This window comes from Neomonachus schauinslandi, chromosome 15 (genome assembly GCF_002201575.2).
Source record: "Neomonachus schauinslandi chromosome 15, ASM220157v2, whole genome shotgun sequence".
NCBI lineage: Eukaryota > Metazoa > Chordata > Mammalia > Carnivora > Phocidae > Neomonachus > Neomonachus schauinslandi.
In genome coordinates, this window is record NC_058417.1 from 13,935,998 (window position 1) to 13,948,964 (window position 12,967).

Sequence of the window (12,967 nt, forward strand, 5' to 3'; positions counted from 1 at the left end):
GAGTAGTTCTAGTAGCTTTTTGGTGGATTCTTTGGGCTTTCTACATAGATGATCATGTTGTCTGCCAGTAAAGACAGTTTCATTTCTTCCTTTCCAATCTGTATGCCTTTTCTTTCTTTGTCTGCCTTACTGCACTGACAAGGCACTCTTTTACAAACATGAATGTAAGTGGTTGAGACTGAACATCCTGGCCTTGGTTCCTGATCTCAGGGGGAAAGCATTGTTTTCCACCATTAATTATTATGCTCAGATACCTTTTAACCTTTTATCAGCTTAATGAAGCTCCCTTCCTAGCTTGCTGTGAGCTATTATCATAAATGAATGCTGGAATTTTGTCAGATGCATTTTCAGAACCCATTATGTTTTTTTTATTGATGTGGTGTATCATACTGACTGATTTTCCCAATTCTGCACTCTGGGATAAACCCTACTTGGGTCGTATTAATTAACCTTTTTATAAATTGCTGGATTTAATCTGCTTATAATTTGTTAAGGATTTTGCATATGCGTTCATGAATGGTATAATACTGGTCAGTTGTTTTCTTTTTTTGTAAGATTTTTGTCCTGTTTAGTATCTAACGACACCAAAAGTTCAGATGAATATTTTACATACTAAAAATAAGGTGTGATCTTGCAGTTCAGTTTCAGTTAACTTCCCATGCATTTGTCAAAGAACACTATAGCATGTTCTCTAAAATATACTCAGAAAATGAACTGTCTCTCTTCATAGATGGTGAACAAGGCATTTTAACGTTAGTTTGCAAATATCAAGAATTAATAAGAATTAATTTTATTTTTCCTTTACTTGCTATTTACCTTTTGTATAATTATAAAAATAAATGCTCATGATAAGCTATAATGTACTTATCTAAAGGCAATAAAAATAACCACTATCCTACCAAAGGAATGGTTTTTCCATTCTTTCTATGCTATTTTTAAGTATAATGACTGTGTATACTTCATTATCCCATTTCTTCTCTGCTTCTCACAAGTATTATTCCATGCCATTAAAGACTTGGCAAACATTTTTTTTTTAAAGATTTTATTTTTAAGTAATCTCTACACCCAATGCGGGGCTCAAAAATTGCATGCTCCACCCACTGAGCCAGCCATGTGCTGCGTACCCCTCCCCCTGCCTTTTGGGGGCAAACATCTTTTTTTTAAAGGAATTCCTATTGTTAGCTAAATTTTTTGTGGGGGAAGGGAAGGGCTGAGAGAGAGAATCTCAAGCAGGCTCCATGCCCAGCACAGAGCCCAACAAGGGGCTCAATCTTACAACCCTGAGGATCATGACTGAGCTGATATCAAGAGTCAGACAACTCAACCGACTGAGCCAGGTACCCTACAATTTTTCATTATTATAGAAAACATTATATAAATGAAAATCTTTGAATATTGAAAAATATCTGTCCTCATTTTGCAATATTAGGTCAGATGGTGAAAAAGAATTTTGGGTCAAAAAGTATAGAATTTTGGGTCAAAAAGTATACTTTTTAAGCCCTTCTGCTAAATTGTTCTCTCATAAGATTGTATCAAATGTAATGAGAATGCCTGATTCATTAAACTCTTATCACCACTGGGAATTCTCATCTAAGAAGTAAAATATACTGACAGATTTGAGATATACTGTAATATTAATATGCATTTTTTCTACTATTAGTAGCAAAGCCAAAACTTTTTTTTACTGTTGGTAAGCCATTTTTTCTTCTATGAATTGTCTGTTTACATCCCACAGTTCAATTTTCTATTGAGAATGATTACTGTTTTTCACATTTGCTTTGAACTCTATAAAAAGTTGGCAGTCCTGGGGCACCTGGGTGGCTCAGTCAGTTAAGCGTCTGCCTTTGGCTCAAGTCATGATCTCAGGGTCCCAGGATCGAGCCCCTGCATTGCGCTCCCTGCTCAGTGGGGAGCCTGCTTCTCCCTCTCCCACTCCCCCTGCTTGTGCTCTGTCAAATAAATAAAATCTTAAAAAAAAAAAAAGTTTGGCAGTCCATTTGCCTCATTTGTTGAATGTATTTTTCAGTTTTGTTTGCTGTTCATTTTTTTTTTTTTTAAGATTTTATTTATTTATTTGACAGAGATAGACACAGCAAGAGAGGGAACACAAGCAGGGGGAGTGGGAGAGGAGAAGCAGGCTTCCCGCGGAGCAGGGAGCCCGATGCGATGCGGGGCTCGATCCCAGGACCCCGGGATCATGACCTGAGCCGAAGGCAGGCGCCCCTGCTGTTCATTTTTAAAAATGTTTAAGAATACGTAACAATCAGAAATAACATTTCAAGGGGTGCCTGATTGGCTAGGTCAGTGGAATGTGCGACTCTTTGTCTCAGGGTTACGGGTTTGGGCCCCACACTGGGTGTGGAGACTACTTAAAAATAAAATCTTAAAAAAAGAAAAATAAATAACATTTCAAAATACTGTTATGAACTATTTCAAATATCTATCCTACATTTTCCCTAAATTATTAAAGGTTGATGATATAAATGAATTACTCTAAAAGGAATAAATCTGTTGTATTTACCAGATGCACGAGGGAAATAATATAATAAGAATTTCTGTTACCATTAACTACATTTTACTGGGACCTTACCATCTACCTAAATCTGTCAGGCACTATACTGCTAATATGTTATGTACACATTACTTAATTTTAAGCCAAAGAACTGTAATGAGAAAACTGAGCCTTAAACATACCAAGCACTTTGTCCAAGACAGTCACAAAATTACAAAAAATTCTGTCTATGTTCTTCTTTGAGTTTTTGGGAAAGTAGTTCTATCACAATCTTCATTTAGCAATCACCTAGGTTTTACTACAACTGAATAATAAAAGTATGGAAGGAGAGTAGAAAAAGTTTTTTTCATTCCAAAAAATATACACAGAAGTAATTTAATGAGAGGGAAAAAAAAGCTTTATGGGTAAGAATGAACAGAACATTATTTATGATAGTAGATGATTGGAAAGGACATAAAAAGTCCAAAGGAGAAAATTTGTCCATGGTACTGAAACACTGTTAGCACCAAGTACTCCTTTAGTGTCTGTCCAGTACTGTTTTAAGCAGTTTCCACATATTAACTTATTTAATCCTACCAAAAGCCCTGAGATAAGTATTAATTATCTTCATTTTATAGATGAGGAAAGAGAAGCACAAAAAGTTAATCTGTCCATGATCACATTAATTTTGAATGATGGGGTCAGGACTTTAAACAAGAGCATTAACTCCCCTATAAAGCCTCCACATATAAACAAAACAACTAGCATAAAATCATTAAAAATGATTCATCAGAAACAAAGAAACCTATTTCTAAAATAATTTAATAAAAAAAGAATTGAAACTAAATACAAATGATTTTCATTAATGAAGCAACCACGTGTACACACATTAAATAAAGAGTAAATGGAAGGGAGAACTATTAAGTAGTTGCTGAGATATGTGATATGATTATTACACACAGAAATTTTAAAACTTCGAATTGTAACATTTTATTTTATTTTTTTAAGTAGGCTCCACACCCAACATGGTGGCTTGAACTCACCATCCTGAGATCAAGAGTTGCATGCTCTACCAACTGAGCCAGCCAAGGCGCCCTGATCTGTATTATTTTAAAGTTCACGCAATAGGTATATTTTAAGATGGCACATTTACAGTTTTGTTTATGCTTTTATACCACTGCGCCGTAAAATCAATAATTAAGACTGGGTTTTTAATCTATTCACCCTTATGCCTCTTGACAGCAGTACAGTTTTTACAGTACACAAAACTATCATGAAATCAATAATTTAAATACATGTCTACATATATTTGAAAAACAGCAATGGTTAATGTATTAGGTATGTAATCATTTCAGACTACATGGTACACATATGATTTAAGACTCTCTTCCAATTACTCTGCAGCCCACCCCATGGATCACCAGCCCATGGGATGGAAGGAAGCCACTGATTTAGAAACTAAAGAAAGAAACCACATTAGGAAAATATAAAACAATGTTTAATTTGAAGAACAAATTAAGGAGAGTCACATTTAAGTCATTACGGTATTTTACACTGGACTACTGCTAGGCGATATAGTCTTAACAACCTACTCATGTTTTCTTAATTATACCTCTATAAATGAAATTTATTAAAATCTAGAACTTAGGGGCGCCTGGGTGGCTCAGTCTGTTAAGCGTCTGCCTTCGGCTCAGGTCATGATCCCAGGGTCCTGCGATCAAGCCCCGCATCAGGCTCCCTGCTCCACGGGAAGCCTGCTTCTCCCTCTCCCTCTAGAACTTAATCTGGAAAAAGCCTTAGAAGAGAAAAACCTACCTAACCCTTTTAACTATATTTTACTTATCTTTCTGTAGGTAGTTTATATAACTGTTACTGTATTGTGTCTGGATCAAAGGGAATTATAAAAACAACCTTTTTTTCTGGATTAAAAGATAAAACATTAAAATGTGTATACTTACTGTAAAAAATAAAAAATGAGAGAAATACATAACTTATAAAGTGAAAATCTTCTATATCCCCACACCCCTGGAGAGAACTACTGTTTGGAATCAAAGCCAGTATTTAAAATACATCAAGGAGAGCCCAATTTGAGTAAGTCCCCTACTGAATTCTTTTGCAGAATATATTCATCCCCTGAAGTACTCATGTTGTAATCTTATATTTTCATCTATCATCTCTGCTTAAAAGCAAGGTACACTTATGTCTTCCTTCTCCAAAAACAAAAATTATTCAAGTACTAGGTGACCTATGGCCCAACACTAAATCAGTGACACCCTATTTTCTCAAATTCATCAGTAAACTTACTTGGCAGCTTGCCTCTCAGGAGCTACAAACTCCCGTCTTTCCTGTCTTGCATAGGTCTGCATTTTCAGGATCTTTTTTTTTCTTATACCCAATTAACTTTAATCTGCTTTTAACATCTTTAATTTTTTTGAAAAAATTACCTTAATTGTAGCATCCTCTGAAGCAGAGACCATAACACTGAACACAGGATGGAAAATTACTCGAGTGACTGGACTCCTATGACCGCTCAACGCATATTTTTCTGGTGGACGGGGAATCCATTCTTTTGGGTCTCGTTTCTGACCAAGGGGTCCACCTGACGTAAATTCTTCTTTTGCTTCATTTAGTTTTGATTCTAATTCCATAACCTTGAGAAGGAACACGGTTATATACAGATTCCAATAAAAGTAATATATTTGATATTTTTAAAAACTGCCTTTAGTTTGCATCTATTTATGCAGGATACTTGAAGAAATTTCAGTAATTTACAAAGCATTCATCAAATTTAATTGAAAAGATCTATATAATATACTACCCAAAATTTTATTAGTGTGACAAAACTGAAACTTGAGAAAAACTATGACTGTATCAACTACTTAACTAAAAAAATTTCAATTTCTATCTACTAATTAGAGGAAGAGCAGTGCAATAAAAGCTGACATTAAAAGCTGACATTATGTATGTGCTATGCAACTTTTCTAAGAGCTTTTTATGGATTAACTCATGTTAAAGAATGTTATTTATTTATTCTAACTTTGCCTACTAAAAGTATAAATTTTAGGACCAGAGTATTATTTGTTGCCTTCACTTTACAGATAAAAACAAAAGCTCAGAGATGAAAAGGACTTCTCTTAAGTGCACACTTTAGTGCTCTTTCCCCAGCATCATACTGGCTCCATGCTTTCTTCCAATCTAAATGCACAAATGAGTTCTTTCAGTATCAATTCTTTCAAGTCAGGGTTATGTAGATTCATTGGAGCCAACATTTGGGTTGCATGAGTTAGCATGTATTAGGCAAAGACCTGTCTAGGTCAGTTTTTTTTAATGCATAAAAATGATTTTTATTTGCCTTTCAAGAGTAAATATAATTATTAATCAATGCAGAATAACTGATATATTTTCAGAAAGTTTATATAAGAGCACTCTGAGTACAAGTGACTTTAAAGAAAGAAGACGTAGATACCTTCTTTTGTAATCTAATAACGGATGTCCATTTTTTTTCCAAAAGACCAGCATATTTCTTATCTAATTCTTCATTCTAGAGGAAAAAAAAAGAGAACCTTTTGAAAAATGGCTCAACTACATTGTTCAAGCATACAGACCATTCACCTAAGCCCAAATGTTACTAAATTTTTGATTATACAAAAAGGGGGGGGGGGTGGTGAAAACCTAGGGCCAAAGAACCACATAACAAATGATAGCATTTGTGAATAACTGACATGACTGTTCAATACTGATACTTGAGTAAAATCCACTTATTAACAATACCACGAATAACTGTAAAAAGGCAAACATACCATATCTAATTCAGCTTCCTTTTTAAAAACTGAATATGCCTCTTCGTAGCCATTTGAACGAAGATAATCTGCTATAGCTCGATTTCTGAAAGAAAACAAATTCAAGTGACTTCTAACAAAACCCGATTTTCTTTCCCATTTTTTTTATTCTTATGTTAATCCCCATACATTACATCATTAGTTTTAGATGAAGTGTTCCATGATTCATTGTTTGTGCATAACACCCAGTGCTCCATGCAGAATGTGCCCTCCTCAATACCCACCACCGGGCTAACCCATCCTCCCACCCCCCTCCCCTCTAGAACCCTGTTTGTTTTTCAGAGTCCATCGTCTCTCATGGTTCGTCTCCCCCTCCGATTTCCCCCGCTTCATTCTTCCCCTCCCACTACCTTCTTCTTTTTTTTTTCTTAACATATATTGCATTATTTGTTTCAGAGGTACAGATCTGAGATTCAACAGTCTTGCACAATTCACAGCGCTTACCAGAGCACATACCCTCCCCAGTGTCTATCACCCAGTCACCCCATCCTTCCCACCCCACCCCCCACTCCAGCAACCCTCAGTTTGTTTCCTGAGATTAAGAATTCCTCATATCAGTGAGGTCATATGATACATGTCTTTCTCTGTTTGACTTATTTCACTCAACATAATACCCTCCAGTTCCATCCACGTTGTTGCAAATGGCAAGATCTCATTCCTTTTGATGGCTGCATAATATTCCATTGTATATATATACCACATCTTCTTTATCCATTCATCTGTTGATGGACATCTTGGCTCTTTCCACAGTTTGGCTATTGTGGACATTGCTGCTATAAACATCGGGGTGCACGTACCCCTTCGGATCCCTACTTTTGTATCTTTGGGGTAAATACCCAGTAGTGCAATTGCTGGATCATACGGTAGCTCTATTTTCAACTTTTTGAGGAACCTCCATACAGTTTTCCAGAGTGGCTGCACCAGCTTGCATTCCCACCAACAGTGTAGGAGGGTTCCCCTTTCTCCGCATCCCCGCCAACATCTGTCATTTCCTGACTTGTTAATTTTAGCCATTCTGACAGGTGTGAGGTGGTATCTCATTGAGGTTTTGATTTGGACTTCCCTGATACCGAGCGATACTGAGCACTTTTTCATGTGTCTGTTGGGCATTTGGATGTCTTCTTTGGAAAAATGTCTGTTCATGTCTTCTGCCCATTTCTTGATTGGATTCTTTGTTCTTTGGGTGTTGAGTTTGATGAGCTCTTTACAGATTTTGGATACTAGCCCTTTATCTGATATGTCATTTGCAAATATCTTCTCCCATTCTGTCGGTTGTCTTTTGGTTTTGTTGACTGTTTCCTTTGCTTTGCAAAAGCTTTTTATCTTGATGAAGTCCCAATAGTTCATTTTTGCCCTTGCTTCCCTTGCCTTTGGCGATGTTTCTAGGAAGAAGTTGCTTCGGCTGAGGTCAAAGAGGTTACTGCCTGTGTTCTCCTTTAGGATTTTGATGGACTCCTGTCTCACATTGAGGTCTTTCAACCATTTGGAGTCTATTTTTGTGTGTGGTGTAAGGAAATGGTCCAGTTTCATTCTTCTGCATGTGGCTATCCAATTTTCCCAACACCATTTGTTGAAGAGACTGTCTTTGTTCCATTGGACATTCTTTCCTGCTTTGTCAAAGATGAGTTGACCATAGAGTTGAGGGTCCATTTCTGGGCTCTCTATTCTGTTCCATTGATCTATGTGTCTGTTTTTGTGCCAGTACCCTACTGTCTTGATGATGACAGCTTTGTAATAGAGCTGGAAGTCTGGAATTGTGATGCCGCCGGCTTTGCTTTTCTTTTTCAACATTCCTCTGGCTATGCGGGGTCTTTTCTGGTTCCATACAAATTTTAGGATTATTTGTTCCATTTCTTTGAAAAAAGTGGATGGTATTTTGATGGGGATTGCATTGAATGTGTAGATTGCTCTAGGTAGCATTGACATCTTCACAATATTTGTTCTTCCAATCCATGAGCATGGAACGTTTTTCCATTTCTTTGTGTCTTCCTCAATTTCTTTCATGAGTATTTTATAGTTTTCTGAGTACAGATCCTTTGTCTCTTTGGTTAGATTTATTCCTAGGTATCTTATGGTTTTGGGTGCAATTGTAAATGGGACTGACTCTTTAATTTCTCTTTCTTCTGTCTTGTTGTTGGTGTATAGGAATGCCACTGACTTCTGTGCATTGATTTTATATCCTGCCACTTGACTGAATTCCTGTATGAGTTCTAGCAGTTTTGGGGTGGAGTCTTTGGGGTTTTCCACATAAAGTATCATATCATCTGCAAAGAGTGAGAGTTTGACTTCTTCCTTGCCAATTTGGATGCCTTTGATTTCTTTTTGTTGTCTGATTGCTGTGGCTAGGACTTCCAATACTATGTTGAATAGCAGTGGTGATAGTGGACATCCCTGCCGCGTTCCTGACCTTAGGGGGAAAGCTCTCAGTTTTTCCCCATTGAGAATGATATTCGCTGTAGGTTTTTCATAGATGGCTTTTATGATCTTGAGGTATGTACCCTCTATCCCTATACTCTGAAGAGTTTTGATCAAGAAAGGATGCTGTACTTTGTCAAATGCTTTTTCTGCATCTATTGAGAGGATCATATGATTCTTGTTCTTTCTTTTGTTAATGTATTGTATCACATTGATTGATGTGCGGATGTTGAACCAACCTTGCAGCCCAGGGATAAATCCCACTTGGTCATGGTGAATAATCCTTTTAATGTACTGTTGGATACTGTTGGCTAGTATTTTGGTGAGAATTTTTGCATCCATGTTCATCAGGGATATTGGTCTGTAATTCTCCTTTTTGATGGGGTCTTTGTCTGGTTTTGGGATCAAGGTAATGCTGGCCTCATAAAATGAGTTTGGAAGTTTTCCTTCCATTTCTATTTTTTGGAACAGTTTCAGAAGAATAGGTATTAATTCTTCTTGAAATGTTTGGTAGAATTCCCCTGGGAAGCCATCTGGCCCTGGGCTTTTGTTTTTTGGGAGATTTTTGATGACTGCTTCAATTTCCTTAGTGGTTATAGGTCTGTTCAGGTTTTCTATTTCATCCTGGTTCAGTTTTGGTAGTTGGTACATCTCTAGGAATGCATCCATTTCTTCCAGGTTATTTAATTTGCTGGCATAGAGTTGCTCATAATATGTTCTTATAATTGTTTGTATTTCTTTGGTGTTGGTTGTGATCTCTCCTCTTTCATTCATGATTTTGTTGATTTGGGTCATTTCTCTTCTCTTTTTGATAAGTCTGGCCAGGGGTTTATCAATCTTGTTAATTCTTTCAAAGAACCAGCTCCTAGTTTCGTTGATCTGTTCTGTTCTTTTAGTTTCTATTTCATTGATTTCTGCTCTGATCTTTATTATTTCTCTTCTCCTGCTGGGTTTAGGCTTTATTTGCTGTTCTTTCTCCAGCTCCTTTAGGTGGAGGGTTAGGTTGTGTACTTGAGACCTTTCTTGCTTCTTGAGAAAGGCTTGTATTGCTATATACTTTCCTCTTAGGACTGCCTTTGCTGCATCCCAAAGATTTTGAATAGTTGTGTTTTCATTTTCATTGGTTTCCATGTATTTTTTTAATTCTTCTTTAATTTCCTGGTTGACCCATTCGTTCTTCAGTAGGATGCTCTTTAGCCTCCATGTATTTGAGTTCTTTCTGACTTTTGTCTTGTGATTGAGCTCTAGTTTCAAAGCATTGTGGTCTGAAAATAAGCAGGGAATGATTCCAATCTTTTGGTACCGGTTGAGACCTGATTTATGACCTAGGATGTGATCTATTCTGGAGAAGGTTCCATGGGGACTAGAGAAGAATGTGTATTCCGTTGCTTTGGGGTGGAATGTTCTGAATATGTCTGTAAAGTCCATTTGGTCCAATGTGTCATTTAAAGTCTTTATTTCCTTGTTGATCTTTTGCTTAGACGATCTGTCCATTTCAGTGAGGGGGGTGTTAAAGTCCCCCACTATTATTGTATTGTTGTCAATGTGTTTCTTTGCTTTTGTTATTAATTGCCTTATATAATTGGCTGCTCCCATCAAAACCCGATTTTTAAATAAGATTTTATTTATTCATTTATTTAAGAGACAGCGAGCATGTGCAAGCAGGTGGAGAGGCAGAGGGGGAGGGAGAGGGATAAGCAGACTGCACCAAGTGGGCATGGAGCCCTACGTGGGGCTCAATCCCATGACCCTGAGATCATGACCTGAGCCAAAATCAAGAGTCAGATGCTCAACTGACTGAGCCACCCGGGCGCCCCACAAAATCTGATTTCTATGTTAAATATTTTATTTAAAATCTCATAAATCTTAAAACACTCTTTTAAAAGTATTCCCTTCCAAATCATACAAGTATTTCACAAAAAAAGGAACCCTCCCCCAAAGCCTCTAAAACACTTAGTCCTGTCATAGTACATCCAAAATATTAAAACATTATTCTTGAGCTTTTAGTTGTAAGTTTCTAATGTACTGCTTACCTTACAATATGAGGGGACTCTGCAGGTCAAGATACAGCTTATAGAACAGCTACTGATTTGTGACAGTCATCATCAGTTTTGTTCATGTTTACATTTAGCCTTCCTTTACTACTTGTTATGCTAGCAGATGCTCAAGGACTAGCAACTGAAATTTAGTTTTGCATAGAAAATTGTTCTGATAAATTATAACTAATAAGTATTTAATATCAGAGATAATTTTAACCATTAGAATGGGTGAAAAAAAGGGCACAAGCTCTAAACTTAGTATATCATAGAATGAGACATTCATTTAGAATTAGAAAATTCGAAGGTTAGAAAAGCTCAATTAGCAGGTGCTTCTTCATGCTGTCCTTATAATCTTTCAAAGAGAAAATCAGCTACCTCCCCTCCTAAAGCAACCTATTCCAATGTCTCTCAACTTTTTTGAGCCTTAAGCACCACTGTGACAGAAATAGCTGTTTGGGATTCCTTTAAAACATTGTAATTTAAATAATTAAAAAGTTAACATATATGCAAGGTTAAACAAAACTTAAATATATAAGTCCACAATAAAATATCCTTTCTACCACTGACCCCTAATATTCCATTCCTAAGGTAACCACTTAATCAGTGTTTTGTATATTCAGAGACAATCTACCTAAACACACAAATTCCTGCATAGTCTTCTAGAGATAATCAATATTTGTTTCTTACACAGTCACATAAACTCAAGCTAAGCCATCATGCTTTACCAGCAGACATAAATTTGCCTTTAAAAAAACAGATTGTATTCCATTACAGACATATGCTTTTACTACCACAAACAATGCTCCTATGACTACCCTATCAAAGCCACTGCCCACCTAATGCTTTAGGAAATAAAAACACTCTAGTAGTATCGTAGAATTGGTAGAATCAAGTTTTAATTCAATGGCATGTTAAAAAAGTAAAACAAACAGTGGAGAAAGATAATAGGGAATTGCATCAAACACTTAATATTCCAGGTAATTATTAGCATACCAAAGATTAAAGCATAGTAACCAGTGGATGACAGGGTCAAGCACATCACATTCATGAAAATGGGGGCTGAGGAAAGATAAATTCTTACTATTATTGTGAGTCTGTGTCTGTGTGCTGCTCATATCACACAGCCTGTACCTTCTGGTCTGTTCTACTAATGGATAACTTGATTCATAAGAAGTGTGTTCTTTACATGGAGCTGAAATCTATTTCGTCTTAATTTCCAAGTAGTTCTACTTGGGCCTTCCCAAACAATACCAAATAGGAAGGCAATGGATCTCTCAAAATATTCCATCAAATACTGTGTTGTCAGAGCCTGTGTTACAAACCTTCAACAAAAGTAAATTTCCCTTGGTTAGAATATCCCAAATAATAAGGGAAACAAGTTAAAAACATATCTATTTCTTAGCTTTATTTTCTTCTTTAAAAATGTCAAGGGTAAACAAATCATATATAGTACTTGCAAATATTTAATGTTCCTACCTAGCTCCATTCTTACCTCAGGGTCAAACCCTAATGCCTGAAACTTTGCCTGAAGACACAGCACACAGCTTACAACTCTGAAGCTCATATAAGAAATAATACATATAGGGGCGCCTGGGTGGCTCAGTCAGTTAAGCGGCTGCCTTCGGCTCAGGTCATGATCCTGGAGTCCCGGGATCGAGTCCCGCATCGGGCTCCCTGCTCGGCAGGGAGTCTGCTTCTCCCTCTGACCCTCCTCCCTCTCATGCTCTCTGTCTCTCATTCTCTCTCTCTCAAATAAATAAAAATAAAATCTTTAAAAAAAAAAAAAGAAATAATACATATATATATGTAATACATGCACAAATTATAACAATTATTACCTTAATGAACTTATTTTTTGTAAAGATAGATAAATGGTGGTACTTTTCCAGGAAACAACAGTAAAAGGAGAAAAATGCAAACTATTCCTTTTCCTTATTAAAAAAGTCCCAACATTTTCAGATTACCACTGCTAACCCTTCCGTATAGTCATCTCATACCATGTTCTTTGCCAATAAATTCACATCACCATGGATGTATTATGTATGGCTTTTTTTTTTTTTTAAAAATAATTTATTTGAGAGAGAGAGAGACAGAGCACCAGCAGGGCGAGGGGCAGAAGGAGAGGAAGAAGCAGACTTTCCCCCCACCCCCCAGAAAGGAGCCCGGGCTCCATCCCAGGACTG

The 12,967-nt window shown here is 36.7% G+C and overlaps 1 protein-coding gene across 3 annotated transcripts in view; it reads right to left on the reverse strand.

Moving 5' to 3' along the window:
* PAFAH1B1 (platelet activating factor acetylhydrolase 1b regulatory subunit 1) overlaps positions 1-12,967 on the reverse strand; it is an 87,075-nt gene that overhangs the window by 16,471 nt on the left and 57,637 nt on the right. For all 3 annotated transcript variants that reach the window (XM_021704461.2, XM_021704462.2, XM_021704463.2), the window contains exons 3-5: positions 6,292-6,376; positions 5,958-6,032; positions 4,936-5,142 (exon numbers count right to left, since the gene is read on the reverse strand). In XM_021704461.2, coding sequence (XP_021560136.1) covers positions 4,936-5,142; positions 5,958-6,032; positions 6,292-6,376 — 367 coding nt within the window. The remainder of the gene's footprint in view (positions 1-4,935; positions 5,143-5,957; positions 6,033-6,291; positions 6,377-12,967) is intronic.